Consider the following 23,647-nt stretch of genomic DNA (forward strand, 5'->3'; position numbering starts at 1 on the left):
CTGTCTGCCTCACTGTCTGTCTGTCTGCCTCACTGTCTGTCTGTCTGTCTGACTCACTGTCTGTCTGACTCACTGTCTGTCTGACTCACTGTCTGTCTGTCTCACTGTCTGTCTGTCTCACTGTCTGTCTGTCTCACTGTCTGCCTGTCTCACTGTCTGTCTGTCTCACTGTCTGCCTGTCTCACTGTCTGCCTGTCTCACTGTCTGCCTGTCTCACTGTCTGTCTGTCTCACTGTCTGTCTCACTGTCTGCCTGTCTGTCTCACTGTCTGCCTGTCTGTCTCACTGTCTGCCTGTCTGTCTCACTGTCTGTCTGTCTGTCTCACTGTCTGTCTGTCTGTCTCACTGTCTGTCTGTCTGTCTCACTGTCTGTCTGTCTGTCTGTCTCACTGTCTGTCTGTCTGTCTGTCTCACTGTCTGTCTGTCTGTCTCACTGTCTGTCTGTCTGTCTGTCTGTCTGTCTGTCTCACTGTCTGTCTGTCTGTCTGTCTCACTGTCTGTCTGTCTGTCTCACTGTCTGTCTGTCTGTCTCACTGTCTGTCTGTCTGTCTCACTGTCTGTCTGTCTGTCTCACTGTCTGTCTGTCTGTCTCACTGTCTGTCTGTCTCACTGTCTGTCTGTCTCACTGCCTGTCTGTCTCACTGCCTGTCTGTCTCACTGCCTGTCTGTCTCACTGCCTGTCTGTCTCACTGTCTGTCTGTCTCACTGTCTGTCTGTCTCACTGTCTCACTGTCTGTCTCACTGTCTGTCTGTCTGTCTCACTGTCTGTCTGTCTCACTGTCTGTCTGTCTCACTGTCTGTCTGTCTCACTGTCTGTCTGTCTCACTGTCTGTCTGTCTGCCTCACTGTCTGTCTGTCTGTCTCACTGTCTGTCTGTCTCACTGTCTGTCTGTCTCACTGTCTGTCTGCCTCACTGTCTGTCTGTCTGCCTCACTGTCTGTCTGTCTGCCTCACTGTCTGTCTGTCTGCCTCACTGTCTGTCTGTCTGCCTCACTGTCTGTCTGTCTGTCTGACTCACTGTCTGTCTGTCTCACTGTCTGTCTGTCTCACTGTCTGTCTGTCTCACTGTCTGTCTGTCTCACTGTCTGTCTGTCTCACTGTCTGTCTGTCTGCCTCACTGTCTGTCTGTCTGTCTCACTGTCTGTCTGTCTCACTGTCTGTCTGTCTCACTGTCTGTCTGCCTCAGTGTCTGTCTGCCTCACTGTCTGTCTGTCTGTCTCACTGTCTGTCTGTCTGCCTCACTGTCTTTCTGTCTGCCTCACTGTCTGTCTGTCTGCCTCACTGTCTGTCTGTCTGTCTGACTCACTGTCTGTCTGTCTCACTGTCTGTCTGTCTCACTGTCTGTCTGTCTCACTGTCTGTCTGTCTCACTGTCTGTCTGTCTCACTGTCTGTCTGTCTCACTCACTGTCTGTCTGTCTCACTCACTGTCTGTCTCACTCACTGTCTGTCTGTCTCACTCACTGTCTGTCTGTCTGCCTCACTGTCTGTCTGTCTGCCTCACTGTCTGTCTGTCTGCCTCACTGTCTGTCTGTCTGTCTCACTGTCTGTCTGTCTGTCTGTCTCACTGTCTGTCTGTCTCACTGTCTGTCTGTCTCACTGTCTGTCTGTCTCACTGTCTGTCTGTCTCACTGTCTGTCTGTCTGTCTCACTGTCTGTCTGTCTGTCTCACTGTCTGTCTGTCTGTCTCACTGTCTGTCTGTCTGTCTCACTGTCTGTCTGTCTGCCTCACTGTCTGTCTGTCTGCCTCACTGTCTGTCTGTCTGTCTCACTGTCTGTCTGTCTCACTGTCTGTCTGTCTGTCTGTCTCACTGTCTGTCTGTCTGTCTGTCTGCCTCACTGTCTGTCTGTCTGTCTCACTGTCTGTCTGTCTCACTGTCTGTCTGTCTCACTGTCTGTCTGTCTCACTGTCTGTCTGTCTCACTGTCTGTCTGTCTCACTGTCTGTCTGTCTGTCTCACTGTCTCACTGTCTGTCTGTCTCACTGTCTGTCTGTCTGTCTCACTGTCTGTCTGTCTCACTGTCTGTCTGTCTGTCTCACTGTCTGTCTGTCTGTCTCACTGTCTGTCTGTCTCACTGTCTGTCTGTCTCACTGTCTGTCTGTCTCACTGTCTGTCTGTCTCACTGTCTGTCTGTCTGTCTCACTGTCTGTCTGTTTGTCTCACTGTCTGTCTGTCTGCCTCACTGTCTGTCTGTCTGTCTGTCTGTCTGTCTCACTGTCTGTCTGTCTGTCTGTCTCACTGTCTGTCTCACTGTCTGTCTGTCTGTCTGTCTCACTGTCTGTCTGTCTGTCTCACTGACTGTCTGTCTGTCTGTCTGTCTCACTGTCTCACTGTCTGTCTCACTGTCTGTTTGTCTCACTGTCTGTCTGTCTGCCTCACTGTCTGTCTGTCTGCCTCACTGTCTGTCTGTCTGCCTCACTGTCTGTCTGTCTGTCTCACTGTCTGTCTCACTGTCTGTCTGTCTGTCTCACTGTCTGTCTCACTGTCTGTCTGTCTGTCTGTCTGTCTGTCTGTCTGTCTCACTGACTGTCTGTCTGTCTGTCTCACTGTCTCACTGTCTGTTTGTCTCACTGTCTGTCTGTTTGTCTCACTGTCTGTCTGTCTGTCTGTCTGTCTGTCTCACTGTCTGTCTGTCTGTCTGTCTGTCTGTCTCACTGTCTGTCTGTCTGACTGTCTGTCTGTCTGACTGTCTGTCTGTCTGTCTGTCTGTCTCACTGTCTGTCTGTCTCACTGTCTGTGTCTGTCTCACTGTCTGTGTCTGTCTCACTGTCTGTGTCTGTCTCACTGTCTGTGTCTGTCTCACTGTCTGTGTCTGTCTCACTGTCTGTGTCTGTCTCACTGTCTGTCTGTCTCACTGTCTGTCTGTCTCACTGTCTGTCTGTCTGTCTGTCTGTCTGTCTCACTGTCTGTCTGTCTGTCTCACTGTCTGTCTGTGTCTGTCTGTCTGTCTCACTGTCTCACTGTCTGTCTGTCTCACTGTCTGTCTCACTGTCTGTCTGTCTCACTGTCTGTCTGTCTGTCTGTCTCACTGTCTGTCTGTCTCACTGTCTGTCTGTCTCACTGTCTGTCTGTCTCACTGTCTGTCGGTCTCACTGTCTGTCGGTCTCACTGTCTGTCGGTCTCACTGTCTGTCGGTCTCACTGTCTGTCTGTCTCACTGTCTGTCTGTCTCACTGTCTGTCTGTCTCACTGTCTGTCTGTCTGTCTCACTGTCTGTCTGTCTCACTGTCTGTCTGTCTGTCTCACTGTCTGTGTCTGTCTGTCTGTCTGTCTCACTGTCTGTCTGTCTCACTGTCTGTCTGTCTGTCTGTCTCACTGTCTGTCTCACTGTCTGTCTGTCTCACTGTCTGTCTTTCTGTCTCACTGTCTGTCTGTCTGTCTCACTGTCTGTCTGTCTGTCTGTCTCACTGTCTGTCTGTCTGTCTGTCTCACTGTCTGTCTGTCTCACTGTCTGTCTGTCTCACTTTCTGTCTGTCTCACTGTCTGTCTGTCTCACTGTCTGTCTCACTGTCTGTCTGTCTGTCTCACTGTCTCACTGTCTGTCTGTCTGTCTCACTGTCTGTCTGTCTGTCTCACTGTCTGTCTGTCTGTCTGTCTCACTGTCTGTCTGTCTGTCTCACTGTCTGTCTGTCTGTCTCACTGTCTGTCTGTCTCACTGTCTGTCTGTCTCACTGTCTGTCTGTCTCACTGTCTGTCTGTCTCACTGTCTGTCTGTCTCACTGTCTGTCTGTCTGTCTCACTGTCTGTCTGTTTGTCTCACTGTCTGTCTGTCTGCCTCACTGTCTGTCTGTCTGTCTGTCTGTCTCACTGTCTGTCTCACTGTCTGTCTGTCTGTCTGTCTCACTGTCTGTCTGTCTGTCTCACTGACTGTCTGTCTGTCTGTCTGTCTCACTGTCTCACTGTCTGTTTGTCTCACTGTCTGTCTGTCTGTCTCACTGTGTCTGTCTCACTGTCTGTCTGTCTGCCTCACTGTCTGTCTGTCTGTCTGTCTCACTGTCTGTCTCACTGTCTGTCTGTCTGTCTGTCTGTCTCACTGTCTGTCTTTCTGTCTCACTGTCTGTCTGTCTGTCTCACTGTCTGTCTGTCTGTCTGTCTCACTGTCTGTCTGTCTCACTGTCTGTCTGTCTGTCTGTCTGTCTGTCTGACTGTCTGTCTGACTGTCTGTCTGTCTGTCTGTCTCACTGTCTGTCTGTCTCACTGTCTGTCTGTCTCACTGTCTGTCTGTCTCACTGTCTGTGTCTGTCTCACTGTCTGTGTCTGTCTCACTGTCTGTGTCTGTCTCACTGTCTGTGTCTGTCTCACTGTCTGTCTGTCTCACTGTCTGTCTGTCTCACTGTCTGTCTGTCTGTCTGTCTGTCTGTCTGTCTCTCTGTCTGTCTCTCTGTCTGTCTGTGTCTGTCTGTCTGTCTCACTGTCTGTCTGTTTCACTGTCTGTCTCACTGTCTGTCTCACTGTCTGTCTGTCTCACTGTCTGTCTGTCTGTCTGTCTCACTGTCTGTCTGTCTCACTGTCTGTCTGTCTCACTGTCTGTCTGTCTCACTGTCTGTCTGTCTCACTGTCTGTCTGTCTCACTGTCTGTCTGTCTCACTGTCTGTCTGTCTGTCTCACTGTCTGTCTGTCTGTCTCACTGTCTGTCTGTCTCACTGTCTGTCTGTCTCACTGTCTGTCTGTCTCACTGTCTGTCTGCCTCACTGTCTGTCTGCCTCACTGTCTGTCTGTCTGCCTCAATGTCTGTCTGTCTGCCTCACTGTCTGTCTGTCTGTCTGTCTCACTGTCTGTCTGTCTGTCTCACTGTCTGTCTGTCTGTCTGTCTCACTGTCTGTCTGTCTCACTGTCTGTCTGTCTCATTTTCTGTCTGTCTCACTGTCTGTCTGTCTCACTGTCTGTCTGTCTCACTGTCTGTCTGTCTCACTGTCTGTCTGTCTCACTGTCTGTCTGTCTGTCTCACTGTCTGTCTGTCTGTCACACTGTTTGTCTGTCTGTCTCACTGTCTGTCTGTCTGCCTCACTGTCTGTCTGTCTGTCTGTCTCACTGTCTGTCTGTCTCACTGTCTGTCTGTCTCACTGTCTGTCTGTCTCACTGTCTGTCTGTCTCACTGTCTGTCTGTCTCACTGTCTGTCTGTCTGTCTCACTGTCTGTTTGTCTCACTGTCTGTTTGTCTCACTGTCTGTCTGTTTGTCTCACTGTCTGTCTGTCTGTCTCACTGTCTGTCTGTCTCACTGTCTGTCTGTCTCACTGTCTGTCTGTCTCACTGTCTGTCTGTCTCACTGTCTGTGTCTGTCTCACTGTCTGTGTCTGTCTCACTGTCTGTGTCTGTCTCACTGTCTGTGTCTGTCTCACTGTCTGTGTCTGTCTCACTGTCTGTGTCTGTCTCACTGTCTGTCTGTCTCACTGTCTGTCTGTCTCACTGTCTGTCTGTCTGTCTGTCTGTCTGTCTCACTGTCTGTCTGTCTGTCTCACTGTCTGTCTGTGTCTGTCTGTCTGTCTGTCTCACTGTCTCACTGTCTGTCTGTCTCACTGTCTGTCTCACTGTCTGTCTGTCTCACTGTCTGTCTGTCTGTCTGTCTCACTGTCTGTCTGTCTCACTGTCTGTCTGTCTCACTGTCTGTCTGTCTCACTGTCTGTCGGTCTCACTGTCTGTCGGTCTCACTGTCTGTCGGTCTCACTGTCTGTCGGTCTCACTGTCTGTCTGTCTCACTGTCTGTCTGTCTCACTGTCTGTCTGTCTCACTGTCTGTCTGTCTGTCTCACTGTCTGTCTGTCTGTCTCACTGTCTGTCTGTCTCACTGTCTGTCTGTCTCACTGTCTGTCTGTCTCACTGTCTGTCTGTCTGTCTCACTGTCTGTGTCTGTCTGTCTGTCTGTCTCACTGTCTGTCTGTCTGTCTGTCTCACTGTCTGCCTGTCTGTCTGTCTCACTGTCTGTCTCACTGTCTGTCTGTCTCACTGTCTGTCTTTCTGTCTCACTGTCTGTCTGTCTGTCTGTCTCACTGTCTGTCTGTCTGTCTGTCTCACTGTCTGTCTGTCTGTCTGTCTGTCTCACTGTCTGTCTGTCTGTCTGTCTCACTGTCTGTCTGTCTCACTGTCTGTCTGTCTCACTGTCTGTCTGTCTCACTGTCTGTCTGTCTCACTGTCTGTCTGTCTCACTGTCTGTCTGTCTGTCTCACTGTCTGTCTGTCTCACTGTCTGTCTGTCTCACTGTCTGTCTGCCTCACTGTCTGTCTGTCTGCCTCAATGTCTGTCTGTCTGCCTCACTGTCTGTCTGTCTGTCTGTCTCACTGTCTGTCTGTCTGTCTCACTGTCTGTCTGTCTGTCTGTCTGTCTCACTGTCTGTCTGTCTCACTGTCTGTCTGTCTCACTTTCTGTCTGTCTGTCTGTCTGTCTGTCTCACTGTCTGTCTGTCTCACTGTCTGTCTGTCTCACTTTCTGTCTGTCTCACTGTCTGTCTGTCTCACTGTCTGTCTGTCTCACTGTCTGTCTGTCTCACTGTCTGTCTGTCTGCCTCACTGTCTGTCTGTCTGTCTGTCTCACTGTCTGTCTGTCTCACTGTCTGTCTGTCTCACTGTCTGTCTGTCTCACTGTCTGTCTGTCTGTCTCACTGTCTGTTTGTCTCACTGTCTGTTTGTCTCACTGTCTGTCTGTTTGTCTCACTGTCTGTCTGTCTGTCTGTCTGTCTCACTGTCTGTCTGTCTGTCTCACTGTCTGTCTGTCTGTTTGTCTCACTGTCTGTCTGTCTGTCTCACTGTCTGTCTGTCTGCCTCACTGTCTGTCTGTCTGCCTCACTGTCTGTCTGTCTGTCTCACTGTCTGTCTGTCTGTCTGTCTGTCTCACTGTCTGTCTTTCTGTCTCACTGTCTGTCTGTCTGTCTCACTGTCTGTCTGTCTGTCTGTCTGTCTGTCTGTCTCACTGTCTGTCTGTCTCACTGTCTGTCTGTCTCACTGTCTGTCTGTCTGTCTGTCTCACTGTCTGTCTGTCTGACTGTCTGTCTGTCTGTCTGTCTCACTGTCTGTCTGTCTCACTGTCTGTCTGTCTGTCTGTCTGTCTCACTGTCTGTCTGTCTGTCTGTCTCACTGTCTGTCTGTCTGTCTGTCTCACTGTCTGTCTGTCTCACTGTCTGTCTTTCTCACTGTCTGTCTGTCTCACTGTGTCTGTCTCACTGTCTGTCTGTCTGTCTCACTGTCTGTCTGTCTCACTGTCTGTCTGTCTCACTGTCTGTCTGTCTCACTGTCTGTCTGTCTCACTGTCTGTCTGCCTCACTGTCTGTCTGTCTGCCTCAATGTCTGTCTGTCTGCCTCACTGTCTGTCTGTCTGTCTGTCTCACTGTCTGTCTGTCTGTCTCACTGTCTGTCTGTCTCACTGTCTGTCTGTCTCACTTTCTGTCTGTCTCACTGTCTGTCTGTCTCACTGTCTGTCTGTCTCACTGTCTGTCTGTCTGTCACACTGTTTGTCTGTCTGTCTCACTGTCTGTCTGTCTGCCTCACTGTCTGTCTGTCTGTCTGTCTCACTGTCTGTCTGTCTCACTGTCTGTCTGTCTCACTGTCTGTCTGTCTCACTGTCTGTCTGTCTCACTGTCTGTCTGTCTCACTGTCTGTCTGTCTCACTGTCTGTCTGTCTGTCTCACTGTCTGTTTGTCTCACTGTCTGTCTGTTTGTCTCACTGTCTGTCTGTTTGTCTCACTGTCTGTCTGTCTGTCTGTCTGTCTCACTGTCTGTCTGTCTGTCTCACTGTCTGTCTGTCTGTCTCACTGTCTGTCTGTCTGTTTGTCTCACTGTCTGTCTGTCTTTCTCACTGTGTCTGTCTCACTGTCTGTCTGTCTGCCTCACTGTCTGTCTGTCTGTCTCACTGTCTGTCTCACTGTCTGTCTGTCTGTCTGTCTCACTGTCTGTCTTTCTGTCTCACTGTCTGTCTGTCTGTCTCACTGTCTGTCTGTCTGTCTGTCTCACTGTCTGTCTGTCTCACTGTCTGTCTGTCTGACTGTCTGTCTGTCTGTCTGACTGTCTGTCTGTCTGTCTCACTGTCTGTCTGTCTCACTGTCTGTGTCTGTCTCACTGTCTGTGTCTGTCTCACTGTCTGTGTCTGTCTCACTGTCTGTGTCTGTCTCACTGTCTGTGTCTGTCTCACTGTCTGTGTCTGTCTCACTGTCTGTGTCTGTCTCACTGTCTGTGTCTGTCTCACTGTCTGTCTGTCTCACTGTCTGTCTGTCTCACTGTCTGTCTGTCTCACTGTCTGTCTCACTGTCTGTCTGTGTCTGTCTGTCTGTCTCACTGTCTGTCTGTCTCACTGTCTGTCTCACTGTCTGTCTCACTGTCTGTCTCACTGTCTGTCTCACTGTCTGTCTGTCTCACTGTCTGTCTGTCTGTCTGTCTCACTGTCTGTCTGTCTCACTGTCTGTCTGTCTCACTGTCTGTCTGTCTCACTGTCTGTCTGTCTCACTGTCTGTCTGTCTCACTGTCTGTCTGTCTCACTGTCTGTCTGTCTCACTGTCTGTCTGTCTCACTTTCTGTCTGTCTCACTGTCTGTCTGTCTCACTGTCTGTCTGTCTCACTGTCTGTCTGTCTCACTGTCTGTCTGTCTCACTGTCTGTCTGTCTGTCTCACTGTCTGTCTGTCTCACTGTCTGTCTGTCTCACTGTCTGTCTGTCTCACTGTCTGTCTGCCTCACTGTCTGTCTGTCTGCCTCAATGTCTGTCTGTCTGCCTCACTGTCTGTCTGTCTGTCTGTCTCACTGTCTGTCTGTCTGTCTCACTGTCTGTCTGTCTGTCTGTCTCACTGTCTGTCTGTCTCACTGTCTGTCTGTCTCACTGTCTGTCTGTCTCACTGTCTGTCTGTCTCACTGTCTGTCTGTCTCACTGTCTGTCTGTCTGTCTCACTGTCTGTCTGTCTGTCACACTGTTTGTCTGTCTGTCTCACTGTCTGTCTGTCTGCCTCACTGTCTGTCTGTCTGCCTCACTGTCTGTCTGTCTGTCTGTCTCACTGTCTGTCTGTCTCACTGTCTGTCTGTCTGTCTCACTGTCTGTCTGTCTGTCTCACTGTCTGTTTGTCTCACTGTCTGTTTGTCTCACTGTCTGTCTGTTTGTCTCACTGTCTGTCTGTCTGTCTGTCTCACTGTCTGTCTGTCTGTCTCACTGTCTGTCTGTCTGTCTCACTGTCTGTCTGTCTCACTGTCTGTCTGTCTGTCTCACTGTGTCTGTCTCACTGTCTGTCTGTCTGTCTCACTGTCTGTCTGTCTGTCTCACTGTCTGTTTGTCTCACTGTCTGTTTGTCTCACTGTCTGTCTGTTTGTCTCACTGTCTGTCTGTCTGTCTGTCTCACTGTCTGTCTGTCTGTCTCACTGTCTGTCTGTCTGTCTCACTGTCTGTCTGTCTGTCTCACTGTCTGTCTGTCTGTCTGTCTGTCTCACTGTCTGTCTGTCTGTCTGACTGTCTGACTGTCTGACTGTCTGACTGTCTGTCTGTCTCACTGTCTGTCTGTCTCACTGTCTGTCTGTCTCACTGTCTGTCTGTCTCACTGTCTGTGTCTGTCTCACTGTCTGTGTCTGTCTCACTGTCTGTGTCTGTCTCACTGTCTGTGTCTGTCTCACTGTCTGTGTCTGTCTCACTGTTTGTGTCTGTCTCACTGTTTGTGTCTGTCTCACTGTCTGTGTCTGTCTCACTGTCTGTGTCTGTCTCACTGTCTGTGTCTGTCTCACTGTCTGTGTCTGTCTCACTGTCTGTCTGTCTCACTGTCTGTCTGTCTCACTGTCTGTCTGTCTCACTGTCTGTCTGTCTCACTGTCTGTCTGTCTCACTGTCTGTCTGTCTGTCTCACTGTCTGTCTGTGTCTGTCTGTCTGTCTGTCTCACTGTCTGTCTGTCTCACTGTCTGTCTCACTGTCTGTCTCACTGTCTGTCTGTCTCACTGTCTGTCGGTCTCACTGTCTGTCGGTCTCACTGTCTGTCGGTCTCACTGTCTGTCGGTCTCACTGTCTGTCGGTCTCACTGTCTGTCGGTCTCACTGTCTGTCTGTCTCACTGTCTGTCTGTCTCACTGTCTGTCTGTCTGTCTCACTGTCTGTCTGTCTGTCTCACTGTCTGTGTCTGTCTGTCTGTCTCACTGTCTGTCTGTCTGTCTCACTGTCTGTCTGTCTGTCTGTCTCACTGTCTGTCTGTCTGTCTGTCTCACTGTCTGTCTCACTGTCTGTCTGTCTCACTGTCTGTCTCACTGTCTGTCTGTCTGTCTGTCTCACTGTCTGTCTGTCTGTCTGTCTCACTGTCTGTCTGTCTGTCTGTCTCACTGTCTGTCTGTCTGTCTGTCTCACTGTCTGTCTGTCTGTCTGTCTCACTGTCTGTCTGTCTGTCTGTCTCACTGTCTGTCTGTCTCACTGTCTGTCTGTCTCACTGTCTGTCTCACTGTCTGTCTGTCTCACTGTCTGTCTGTCTCACTGTCTGTCTGTCTCACTGTCTGTCTGTCTCACTGTCTGTCTGTCTCACTGTCTGTCTGTCTCACTGTCTGTCTGTCTCACTGTCTGTCTGTCTCACTGTCTGTCTGTCTGTCACACTGTCTGTCTGTCTGTCACACTGTTTGTCTGTCTGTCTCACTGTCTGTCTGTCTGCCTCACTGTCTGTCTGTCTCACTGTCTGTCTGTCTCACTGTCTGTCTGTCTGCCTCACTGTCTGTCTGTCTGCCTCACTGTCTGTCTCACTGTCTGTCTGTCTGTCTGTCTCACTGTCTGTCTGTCTGTCTGTCTCACTGTCTGTCTGTCTGTCTCACTGTCTCACTGTCTGTCTGTCTGTCTGTCTCACTGTCTCACTGTCTGTCTGTCTCACTGTCTGTCTGTCTCACTGTCTGTCTGTCTCACTGTCTGTCTGTCTCACTGTCTGTCTCACTGTCTGTCTCACTGTCTGTCTCACTGTCTGTCTGTCTGTCTCACTGTCTGTCTGTCTGTCTCACTGTCTGTCTGTCTGTCTCACTGTCTGTCTGTCTGTCTCACTGTCTGTCTCACTGTCTGTCTCACTGTCTGTCTGTCTGTCTCACTGTCTGTCTGTCTGTCTCACTGTCTGTCTGTCTGTCTCACTGTCTGTCTGTCTCACTGTCTGTCTGTCTGTCTGTCTCACTGTCTGTCTGTCTCACTGTCTGTCTGTCTCACTGTCTGTCTGTCTGTCTCACTGTCTGTCTGTCTCACTGTCTGTCTGTCTCACTGTCTGTCTGTCTCACTGTCTGTCTGTCTCACTGTCTGTCTGTCTCACTGTCTGCCTGTCTCACTGTCTGCCTGTCTCACTGTCTGTCTGTCTCACTGTCTGCCTGTCTGTCTCACTGTCTGCCTGTCTGTCTCACTGTCTGTCTGTCTGTCTCACTGTCTGTCTGTCTGTCTCACTGTCTGTCTGTCTGTCTCACTGTCTGTCTGTCTGTCTGTCTGTCTGTCTGTCTGTCTCACTGTCTGTCTGTCTGTCTCACTGTCTGTCTGTCTGTCTCACTGTCTGTCTGTCTGTCTCACTGTCTGTCTGTCTGTCTGTCTGTCTCACTGTCTGTCTGTCTGTCTGTCTGTCTCACTGTCTGTCTCACTGTCTGTCTCACTGTCTGTCTGTCTGTCTCACTGTCTGTCTGTCTGTCTCACTGTCTGTCTGTCTGTCTCACTGTCTGTCTGTCTGTCTCACTGTCTGTCTGTCTGTCTCACTGTCTGTCTCACTGTCTGTCTCACTGTCTGTCTGTCTGTCTCACTGTCTGTCTGTCTGTCTCACTGTCTGTCTGTCTCACTGTCTGTCTGTCTCACTGTCTGTCTGTCTGTCTGTCTCACTGTCTGTCTGTCTCACTGTCTGTCTGTCTCACTGTCTGTCTGTCTGTCTCACTGTCTGTCTGTCTCACTGTCTGTCTGTCTCACTGTCTGTCTGTCTCACTGTCTGTCTGTCTCACTGTCTGTCTGTCTCACTGTCTGCCTGTCTCACTGTCTGCCTGTCTCACTGTCTGTCTGTCTCACTGTCTGCCTGTCTGTCTCACTGTCTGCCTGTCTGTCTCACTGTCTGTCTGTCTGTCTCACTGTCTGTCTGTCTGTCTCACTGTCTGTCTGTCTGTCTCACTGTCTGTCTGTCTGTCTGTCTGTCTGTCTGTCTGTCTGTCTCACTGTCTGTCTGTCTGTCTCACTGTCTGTCTGTCTGTCTGTCTGTCTCACTGTCTGTCTGTCTGTCTCACTGTCTGTCTGTCTGTCTCACTGTCTGTCTGTCTGTCTCACTGTCTGTCTGTCTGTCTCACTGTCTGTCTGTCTCACTGTCTGTCTGTCTGACTGTCTGTCTGTCTCACTGTCTGTCTTTCTGTCTCACTGTCTGTCTGTCTGTCTCACTGTCTGTCTGTCTCACTGTCTGTCTCACTGTCTGTCTGTCTCACTGTCTGTCTGTCTCACTGTCTGTCTGTCTCACTGTCTGTCTGTCTCACTGTCTGTCTGTCTCACTGTCTGTCTGTCTCACTGTCTGTCTGTCTCACTGTCTGTCTGTCTCACTGTCTGTCTGTCTCACTGTCTGTCTGTCTCACTGTCTGTCTGTCTCACTGTCTGTCTGTCTCACTGCCTGTCTGTCTCACTGCCTGTCTGTCTCACTGCCTGTCTGTCTCACTGCCTGTCTGTCTCACTGCCTGTCTGTCTCACTGCCTGTCTGTCTCACTGCCTGTCTGTCTCACTGCCTGTCTGTCTCACTGCCTGTCTGTCTCACTGTCTGTCTGTCTCACTGTCTCACTGTCTGTCTCACTGTCTCACTGTCTGTCTCACTGTCTGTCTGTCTCACTGTCTGTCTGTCTCACTGTCTGTCTGTCTCACTGTCTGTCTGTCTCACTGTCTGTCTGTCTCACTGTCTGTCTGTCTCACTGTCTGTCTGTCTGCCTCACTGTCTGTCTGTCTGTCTCACTGTCTGTCTGTCTCACTGTCTGTCTGTCTCACTGTCTGTCTGCCTCACTGTCTGTCTGTCTGCCTCACTGTCTGTCTGTCTGCCTCACTGTCTGTCTGTCTGCCTCACTGTCTGTCTGTCTGCCTCACTGTCTGTCTGTCTGCCTCACTGTCTGTCTGTCTGCCTCACTGTCTGTCTGTCTGCCTCACTGTCTGTCTGTCTGTCTGACTCACTGTCTGTCTGTCTCACTGTCTGTCTGTCTCACTGTCTGTCTGTCTCACTGTCTGTCTGTCTCACTGTCTGTCTGTCTCACTGTCTGTCTGTCTCACTGTCTGTCTGTCTCACTGTCTGTCTGTCTCACTGTCTGTCTGTCTCACTGTCTGTCTGTCTCACTCACTGTCTGTCTGTCTCACTCACTGTCTGTCTGTCTCACTCACTGTCTGTCTGTCTCACTCACTGTCTGTCTGTCTCACTCACTGTCTGTCTGTCTCACTCACTGTCTGTCTGTCTCACTCACTGTCTGTCTGTCTCACTCACTGTCTGTCTGTCTCACTCACTGTCTGTCTGTCTCACTGTCTGTCTGTCTCACTCACTGTCTGTCTGTCTCACTCACTGTCTGTCTGTCTCACTCACTGTCTGTCTGTCTCACTCACTGTCTGTCTCACTCACTGTCTGTCTGTCTCACTCACTGTCTGTCTGTCTCACTCACTGTCTGTCTGTCTCACTCACTGTCTGTCTGTCTCACTCACTGTCTGTCTGTCTGTCTCACTGTCGCGCATCGCCACGCGCTCCGTCGCGCGCATCGCCACGCGCTCCGTCGCGCGCATCGCCACGCGCTCCGTCGCGCGCATCGCCACGCGCTCCGTCGCGCGCATCGCCACGCGCTCCGTCGCGCGCATCGCCACGCGCTCCGTCGCGCGCATCGCCACGCGCTCCGTCACGCGCATCGCCACGCGCTCCGTCGCGCGCATCGCCACGCGCTCCGACGCGCGCATCGCCACGCGCTCCGTCGCGCGCATCGCCACGCGCTCCGTCGCGCGCATCGCCACGCGCTCCGTCGCGCGCATCGCCATGCGCTCCGTCGTGCGTGCCTACTACATCCGAGGCCTTAAGGCTTTTAATATGTGCATCAATACAATGCACACAAAAAGTAATTCGATAAGTTGGCAATTGATCAGCTCTCCTGTGATCAATCGGTGAAGATTCGGCTCGGGTGTTCACTAAAAGACTGCAGAGGAGTATTCTGCAATCAGTTTGACTTTGTAAATGGTTGCTATAGAAACAAAAAAAGGTTTATTACATTATAATACATTAACAATGTCAGAATTGTTATATAAAAAAATGCTTCAAGTATTTTTTCATAGTACAGAACTGATTAATAAAAAAACAAAACAAACATGTAAGATATTGCTTGGTCTGCAGCTTTAAGTAGGCTGTATGAGACTGCCTCTCTCCTGTAAGAGAGAACCTCCCCCTCTCTGAGCTACACAATGGAATTTCCCTCACTCTGACACAGGGGAAGTTCCCATCAGAAGAGAGAGAGAGGGGGGGGGGGGGCAAGGAAGAGAGCACGTATTAGACAGTGAGAAGTACACAGTGACTGGAGTATTGCGGATATAAGAGGATGAAAAAACTGAGACAGAAACACAATGATTTATAGACCGTCAGACACTGACAGATAAACACACAAACAAGTCACGGACAGGCTGAGAGACAGACAGGATAAAACAGCAAGAGACAACACACAGAGACTGCGGAGACAGACATACGGGGAGTGCAGAGAGGAGGTGGGAGTGCAGAGAGGAGGTGGGAGTGGGAGACACACACACACACACACACACACACACTGTGAGGGGAAGGTGGGAGTGGGAGAAACACACACACACACACACACACACACTGTGAGGGGAGGTGGGAGTGGGAGAAACACACACACTGTGAGGGGAGGTGGGAGTGGGAGAAACACACACACACACTGTGAGGGGAGGTGGGAGTGGGAGAAACACACACACACACACACACACACACACACACACACACACACACACACACACACAGTGAGGGGAGGTGGGAGTGGGAGAAACACACACAGTGAGGGGAGGGGCTGCTCACTACCCGGAAGGAGAGACCTGCAGAGAGACTGAAGGAGAGCAGCAGGAAATCCGAGTGCAGCGTAGTGCACACTGCCAGGCAGTGCTAGCTGAGGTGTCCGGCTCTGGAGTCTGATGCACCACAGAGAAAACAAGGAGAGGATAGCGAGCACCTACATGTGGAGTGGGAGAGGGGCAGGAGAGGAGCTAGGAAGACACTGTGTTTCTCTGTCCCTGTGAGCTAGCAAACCAGCCCTGGAAACAAGCTCTGGGCTTCAAAGGGGGAGACCCACCCCCTTCCTTTCCAACTCACTCACCTACAGGATAACCTGTGCTATAAAAAATGCTCATGGCTGTGGGGGAGTATGGAGCAGCGCTGGACACAGGCAGCGTGGATGAGTTTGCTGTGCCCCAGGGGTCTAGAAAAGAACTGCAGGACCAGCAGGCCCATGTGGAGAGGGTATTCGGAGTGGTCCTGAACATTTTAGGAGTGCTCAGTGGGACACAAGTGTGCCAGCGATCTGTGGGACACCAACAGATGTGGCTGCAGCTGCAGGGAGAAAAAAGGAGCGTAAAGAGGGCCAAGGTAAGATGGGGCATGTGATGGAGAGATTGGAGATGGGGGTAAAGTTGGCAGAACCAATGGGATTGGATTGAGGCTCAGGGCAAGAACAGGGGCTCTGAACAGGATCATAAACAGAGCGAGATATTTCGGTAAGGATTCAAGAAAAGTTTAAGCAATACTTGGTGGGAAAAGGCAGGAGCTCAAAAAAGACAACAGGAGACCTGTCTGCTGTGAAATCGTTAACTAACATTGATTTACTATTACAGGATTTTGTAGCGGAGTAAAAAGATTGCACAGTTAGAGCATGGACTATATAGCATAGTAAGTCACTGCACATTTTTTTCCCCCTCAGGATTATATCAAAGGGCTGTGCACTCCGGAGATAATGGAGGACCTTAACTACCCACGGGAGATGCACTGCATTTTTGTTGGGGCCAAAAGACTCTTCCTCGATTGCCTGATCCGAGCGACCTCAGCGAGTGTGAAGCCCCTAACTCCTGGACGTATCAGGATCTCTGGCCTAGCAGAAGGAGCTGTGATGGCCCAGAGCCGGGTCCAAGCTTTCTTCGACCAATGTAACTCTAAAAGTAGGCTCCCTGAAGAAAAAGAGGCCCAAATCAAGAGGAAGTTTAAGGATCTGGTGGAGGAATATACCGATAAACATGCACTGGACCTTCTTATCCTTCCAACCTCCGTCAAGGAGGAGTTACTTTCTCTGGTAGGGGAGGAAAACAGTTATGGGTCAACAATGGGGAGAGTGACAGAGCCCAAGAACCAGTTGGGAATTTTTGACAACCCATCTGACTTAGTTATGCACTACCCCTCTTTCCATCCAGCAATTGTAGAATTCAAAGATCCTCAGAGACTTGAGGAAAATGTAAGCTCAAAGCCCATGCTGATTACCAAACCAAGGCCCGGCAGAGGAGTTTTACACCAGAGAGCTTCTGAGCCACAACAACATACCAGTGAGAATAACTGGGATTGTAGCAACCAAGCAAGGAGGCTCGACAGACTGAGCACTGAGGAACGGCCCATAATGGAGGTGACTAAGAGAGATCTTCAATGTCACCAGAAAGACAGGACATGGTTAGATGAAAAAGAGGTACTGTGCAGAAATAATGATGAGGAGTTCCAGCAGATATCAGGAATGCTGGACACCATTATGGGCAGAGAGGATGGTGAGCCAGGGTCTAGCAACTACTCCTCAGGAACAGAAAAAGAATTCAGTATGCTCCTAGACTTCTTTAAGACTATGGGCTACCAGGATGCTGTGGTCCGTAAGATTCTATCAGAGAACGGAATCCAAGAGCCTTCCCAGATACTGGACAGGGTTCAACTGGAGGAATCCTGCCACAACCAGAGCAACATGAAACCAGAAAACCTACCATTACTGTTGAATGGGTTCTCACATATACCTCCTACCAAAGATGACGATTACCTGTTGGAGGTGGTGAAATCGGCTGCAAAGAACTGTGGCTACTCCCCCACTGAAATTGTGGATATAGGGGAGGGTTCAGTAGCTGGACTGCTAAGGAAACTCAATGAAAAGACCATACTTTCTGAGGATCATGTGACCCCGTCTGACGCCTTTAGACAGGTGGATGAAGATCTAAATTGGTGGCCTGGCAAAGTGTCCTGTGTCCAACCCAGGGCCCAGCCAAACCTTGCACAGCCTGAAGTCAGAACGACCGAGATGCTGAGACACAAGATAATGCTTCACAACTGTCCAGTGGAGGACCTCTGTCCTGTGGGTGCTCCACAAGAAGTTGGGGAAGTGGAGGGAGCCAAAAGGAAAATTACAGAAGAAGGACAGAGTGCCCCTGTGGTGACTAGATCACAGAGGTTTAATGACGCCATGCAGACTCCTTTCCAACTCAACCTGAGAAATGAACCAGGGAATGAGCAGCTGAGACACATCGTTATAGACGGCAGTAATGTGGCAATGATGTGAGTAATGGGGGAGGGGAGCGAGTACGATCAAAGGCAGTCTCAGAACTTGGACACAGGGCGGTTGTTGCATGCTCTTAACTGGGTCTCACAGACCAGAACTTACAGGTAACCAAACAATCTCACGCCTTCACCATAATGCCACGAGAGTAAAATGCGTCTGCCATTTACGGTTTAAACTTCTAACTCAGAGTTATCTGGAAATTTGCCTTTTAAAAAAAAAAATTGTTGAAATTAGATGAATGTGTTCAATCATCCGAGCTACCATATTCAATAAATGAATCTGAAGTTTACTCCTGTAACGGGCAGCTTTTACTCCCACTCCAAGAGGCCCTAGCTGGGAGTAAAACGGAATGACTTATAAAAGTAGTTACAGAACGAATCAGATAATTAGAAATCAGGATTTTGCTCTGGGACTCTCGTCATAGCTAGTTTTCTGTTTCACTCTCTCTCAAACTTTCATTTTACATCCTGTTCACCTGATACTTTCCGTGTCTCAGAATAACATCGTAACTGGACCTTACAAACTATGATTTATTTGATCAAGTTTTCAGGAAGTAGGATGCTAAATGTATGTTGTGTGTAAGGTGTGGGTGTAGCATCAAACATACTTTAGTGCCGACGAGTATTCTAAAACAAATCTGGAGCAATCACCAACAAGTACATCCTGGGTACATGCTGGTACATGCTGCAACATTTCAGTGACATTTCTGCAGACAGACTAAAGGCCCATCGGATTAACAGCGGGGGTCCCTGGTAGTCCCATTCAAACTGAATGGGACTGCCAGGGACCGACCCCTGCTGTGTTAATCCAATGGGCCTTTAGTCTCTGCAGAAATGTCACTGAAATGTTGCAGCATGTACCCAGCATGTACCTGGATCTTGTTGATGATAGCCCCAGATTTTCCAAGGCAAGTTTTAGAATACTCGTCGGCGCACCTGTAACTGCATTATTTTTTAAGCACTTTCAAATGGGGTTGTGAGTGTGTAATTGTGTAACATACTGTAAGTGATGTAAAGCAAAACTGTCAACTGTTAGTTTAGTGTTTTGTGCGCTTTCCAAATAGTATCTAATTTCTGTCGCTCTCTGTCACGGTGCGCTTTCATCATTGAAGGGGTATGTCAATTGGTGGGGTTTTTGAAGTGAAACTTGCTGGCACCTACCAAATTTCCCTTGCAGTAAATCGCCTTCATGGTGATGTCACTGCTGGCGCACTTGGCGCGCATGCGCAGGAGCAGCCATCCCCTTCCCCCAAGCGCCTAAATATAGAAGTGCAAATAGCTAAAAGGGGGGGCGGGGGTGTGCCACACACGCGCGCTCTAAGTCAAACTTTGCGTTTTGGCACTGAAATTGTGTTTTGATTTTAAATTAAAAACATCACCATCAAAAATACAATTTCTGTGACAAAACAGTGACAAAAGACAGAAGTTTCACTTAAAATGTGAATGCTCGGCACACTCACATAGTGCCTCCTTTTTTCGGTCAATGCTTTAAACCCTATACGGTATTGTTTGTTATAATTGTCCTTCAGAGGCACTCATGTAAACCACTTTTGGGATTGAAACCTGGTGGCTCCTTTCTGGTAAAAGAACAAAGACTGGGCACAGAATGTAAATGGCCTGAGTACAAACGTTGGAATCCTGGACCAAGCTCTGCAGCATAGATCATATTTAGCTGCTCCGTATCCCCAGTGATCCACCCTTTATTTCTCCCATCAGACATGGACTCAGTTGTTTCTTTTCCTGCCGAGGCATTGCGTTGGCCGTGCAGTATTTCTGGGACCTTGGACATCGTAACATCACTGTCTTTGTGCCCCAGTGGAGGATGAAGAAAGACAGTAAAGTGAAAGGTAAGACTATAAACCCATGATACTGCAGGGTATGAGCAGTGTTAATATGGAGAAATATGAGTAACTAGGTGGAGTAATTACTTGTTTGAACTTGTAATGGGATGTATCTGATGTTAGGTGCTGTTACATAATTAAAATAATTATAATAATACAATGTTTAATACGTTTGACGCGGATGTTTTTGAGCAGACGACTAAATTACAGAATGATAGTCAATTGAGTTTCTGATCACTAAAGTGCAATAATCATTATCAATAGTTAACAGATCTGTGGAATGGCTATCTTTCAAAATGCAGTCAGAAAACTGGTGCAATTAGTCCAAATTAATCCACAAAGGCTTCAGTTACAGGACACAGAAATAGGAGTAAAAAAATATAATAGGTTTGATCTGAAAGCTTTACCCAACATAAGGCTTTTCCTATGAGCACTCTGAATAGGACCACGTCACTCCACTATTTTAAGACTCTCCCACTCAGTCTCATTTTCTCCTCCCACAGAGCAGCATTTCCTTACAGAGCTGAATGACCTCGGACTTCTCTCTTTCACCCCATCCAGAACCATTGAGGGCAAAAGGATTACTTCCTATGATGACAGGTACCATTGAAAGTATGCTCACGGAATGTAAGAAATGTAACAGGAAAGCACCATGCTAGGGAGACTGGACCCTTTCAAGTAGTAAATGCAGAACCGTGATGAGAGGAGCATGTCAACAGTTTAAACAGTACTGTGCACCATCTCTTCCCATGCAGGTTCATGCTACAGTTGGCCAAGAAAACAGATGGAGTGATAGTTACCAACGACAACCTGCGAGACATTTCTGCAGAGTCTCAGGCTTGGAAAATCATCATCAAGGACAGGTGACAACATAACCACCTCTTTTGTCCCTCTCCCCTTTTATTTGTGCCTCTCGTCTTTTCAAAAGTTGTCCTCATCATTTCTATCCATTCCTTTTTCTCCTCTGCCTGTCTCTCTTTGGGGAACCTTACAGACTGTTGCAGTTCACCTTTGCTGGAGACATATTCATGGTACCAGATGACCCGTTAGGACGAAATGGGCCACCTTTGGACCAGTTCCTGAGCAAAACCTCACGACCTAGGTAAGAACGGAGTTCTCCATCCCATTCTAAATTGAAACTCCAAAAAGGCAAAGGCTAATGTTTGTACAGGTCCAGATTCTTACTGACTCAAATCCTATACAGGTCCAAGTCTAAGGGTCACTCATTTGCTGGTCGACGAGGTCCACACACTCACCCCAAACCATCATCTCAGACTGAAGTCCTTAACCTCCGAGACCGGAAGGCAGGTGGAGAGAAGTGGGAAGAGGTGGACATTCGTTCCCACAGAGAGACAGAGAGGCTCCGGCGTGAACTGATGAACATTTTTACCGGCCAAGACAAGAAGGTGGATTTTATTCTTCAAAGGGAGCCATGTCTAAGCGACCTAAACAAACTCTCAGAACTTATTCTCGCCCTCAAGTTCTGAACTCTTCAAACCAACATGCCAGAAGCGTGAAGTCCATCTCTGTGAAACACTCAAGTTCAAGAGACTGCAATAAACCGAAAGGGATCGAATCCCACCATCATCCAGTACAAATGACTATGCTCTCAACAAGACAACCTTCCATTTCACAAGGCTCAGTTTATCTCCACAAAAATGAGTAACGATCATAACTATAACCATTATTTTAACCAAGCAGCCAGTGAAATGAACCCAGTCCGTAACACCCCAAACATCCAGTTCAAGAAACCCACCTCCATCAACAAAAGGAAAGGTGACAGATCCATCTATCCACTGTAAAGTGCCTAGTTTGTAACAGCCCTACCTTGCAGGACTAAAGACCAAGCTCCACATTTACATACCCTGTGTCCCTTTTGAGCAAGCACGGAGGTCAACTACAAAATGGAGACAGTGATCCCAGTATACGGGCAATGGTAAAGGTGACTTCAGTGCTTAGAACTAAAGGTTTGTATACAGTATATAAAGACAGTTTTATTTTTTCATCCCAAAATAATAATAAAAAATGTTGGGCGTGTTGAAGAGTGCAGGTACAGTGTATACGGACCGTCAGCCTGAAAGAGGTAAAGGAGTAAAGCACAAAGTATTAGGCTATATTAATGTATTGTTTTGTCACTACACTTCAGGCCATATTTACTAAGCAGTCTTCAACCAGAAGGCACCTTCCGGAGCCGGAAGATACTGCACAGCCTATTCAAGTCAATAAACTGTGTGGTCTCTTCTAGCGCTGGAAAGTGTCACATGGCAAAACACTGCTTAGTAAACATGGGCCTAAGTGTTTACAGGGATTATTTGTGTATGAGAGATAGAATATGTTCAGAGGGTAAATGCATAGGAATCACATTCAATTTAAAACAGGAAGGAGGAACACGCTAGATGTACAGTAGTGGATTACACAGAATAGGGAGGAATTAGGAAATGGCTATGGGTCATACTAAATTCAATGGGAGTACAAAGGCAGGAGCAGATGAAATAACAGACTAAAAACCTTAAATTCATGCTTGCTAATGCAAGAAGCCTGACAGATAAAATGGGGGAGCTGGAATTAATAGCTGCAAGGGAGCAGTATGATATCATAGGCATTACTGAGACATGGTGGGATGAAACTCATGACTGGGCATTAATTTAGAGGGTTATTCCCCTTTTCGGAAGAATCGAGCAAATAAAGGAGGTGATGGAGTATGCTTATGTTAAACTGGATTTAAAACCTATTGTAAGAGATGTTTATGAAGGGAATGATGAAAATGTAGAACTTTGAGGAGAATAATTAGCATTGGAGGTAAAATTAAAAAAAAAAAAACAAGTTTGTGAGGATGTGCTATACGCCAGGAGTGCGCAAGCTTCGTTTTTTTTTTTTAAGCTGCGGCCCCTAAATTTAAATGTCCACTACGCGAGCCCAGCGGGTGGGAAGGATAAGTATCCGTCGTCTAAATGTAATATATGTACACAGAGTTCAACCTATGTATTTTTCAACCTCATCTACTATGTGACATTATTACATCGTGAGCAAAACAGTAATAAGGTCCTTCTTAGCCCAATCTCTGTATATCATTACTTTATTGAACATGTAATAAAGTGTATATAATCCATTACTTACCAATATTCCCTCTTCCAATATGCAATAACGGTATCAGAGCCCTCATTACAGTAGAATGGTCCCTTAAACTATGTAATGCGATGATCCGTCAGTAAATCTGCCCCTTTATACAGTATAATATATATATATATATATATGTAGAGGTATCAGTACCGTGTTAGCCGAGCTTCAATAATAAAAAAATAAATAGATGATACCGTTCTGTGGCTAACGATATGCTTTTATTTGTGCGAGCTTTCGAGATACACTGATCTCTTCTTCCGACGGCGATGTTACAAGAACCTTTTGACACCTCCAGCCATAAAACACATCCACACCGGGGGAAGGACCAGCACAGATAACATTCCAATAGACCCTGTTTATAGTATAGCTTTTGCTTGCTTCATTCATTGTAACATCGCCGGAAGAAGAGATCAGTGTATCTCGAAAGCTCGCACAAATAAAAGCATTTCGTTAGCCACAGAACGGTATCATCTATTTATTTTTTGATTATATATATATATATATATATATATATATATACCCAGTTAATCAACCCCACACTGATGAGACCCATTAAGGTCGAAACAGCTGTCTGTGGGTGGTTTTCTGGGTATGCACCTTAACCCTGGCTGTGCTCAAAGCTGTGACCATGCAGCAAGCTTAAGCCTATAGGGAACCATGTTAAAAATGTTTTTTGAAGCAAAAAGTGGCACTGCGTGCTCATTTGCATGTCATTTCCCAGAATCCCTTGCTGCAGTGGAAGTGCTGTGTGCTGAGTGATAATGGGGAAAGATGGGGTTGCAGACCTGCCTAAGACATTCAGATGAGCATACAGTTGTATTTACATTTATTTATATATATATATATATATATATATATATATATATATATACAGCTAAACCCCGTTATAACGCAGGTCTCGGGGTCCACCCCGAGACCACCGCGTTACTAACGGGGTCGCGAGAAAAAAAATGGCCGCCGCGCTTTAGCGCATATTCATCCCGCGGGACAGGAGATGGGAGCGGGCATGTCCCTCCGCTCCCCGCTTCCCCGTCACCGCGGGAACTGGCAGGCAACATCCACTCCTCACGAGCCGCACGGCGCATGCGCATGGCGAACGTGAGGGGTGCCTGCATAAGTGTGCTGCTTTTGGAGACAGGTAAGCAGTCTCCGGAAGACCGCTAACCCCCCCCCCCCCGCCGCAGCACAGGGCCCTCGCGTGTGTGTAAGTGTCTGAGTGTGTGTGTAAGTAAGTGTAAGAGCC

General features: G+C 48.4%; 1 protein-coding gene across 1 annotated transcript; it reads left to right on the forward strand.

Annotated features, from left to right (window-relative positions):
* Positions 1–14,359: 14,359 nt before the first annotated feature.
* On the forward strand, positions 14,360–22,396 carry KHNYN (KH and NYN domain containing). The gene is made up of 7 exons (XM_075581840.1): positions 14,360–15,514; positions 15,846–17,440; positions 19,160–19,290; positions 19,788–19,884; positions 20,040–20,147; positions 20,279–20,386; positions 20,489–22,396. Exons 1-7 carry the CDS (start codon positions 15,272–15,274, stop codon positions 20,769–20,771), a joined length of 2,565 nt encoding a protein of 854 aa, XP_075437955.1. The 5' UTR covers positions 14,360–15,271; the 3' UTR covers positions 20,772–22,396.
* Positions 22,397–23,647: the final 1,251 nt, after the last annotated feature.

The sequence above is a fragment of the Ascaphus truei genome, unplaced genomic scaffold, assembly GCF_040206685.1.
Source record: "Ascaphus truei isolate aAscTru1 unplaced genomic scaffold, aAscTru1.hap1 HAP1_SCAFFOLD_1623, whole genome shotgun sequence".
Lineage (NCBI taxonomy): Eukaryota > Metazoa > Chordata > Amphibia > Anura > Ascaphidae > Ascaphus > Ascaphus truei.

Excerpts from the sequence above, each read along its gene's own strand:
- KHNYN (XM_075581840.1), top strand. The coding sequence starts at position 15,272 with ATGCTCATGGCTGTGGGGGAGTATGGAGCAGCGCTGGACACAGGCAGC. Across the intron at positions 19,291-19,787 it reads GAAAGACAGTAAAGTGAAAG|AGCAGCATTTCCTTACAGAG; the intron begins GTAAGACTATAA and ends CTCCTCCCACAG. Across the intron at positions 20,148-20,278 it reads AAAATCATCATCAAGGACAG|ACTGTTGCAGTTCACCTTTG; the intron begins GTGACAACATAA and ends GGAACCTTACAG.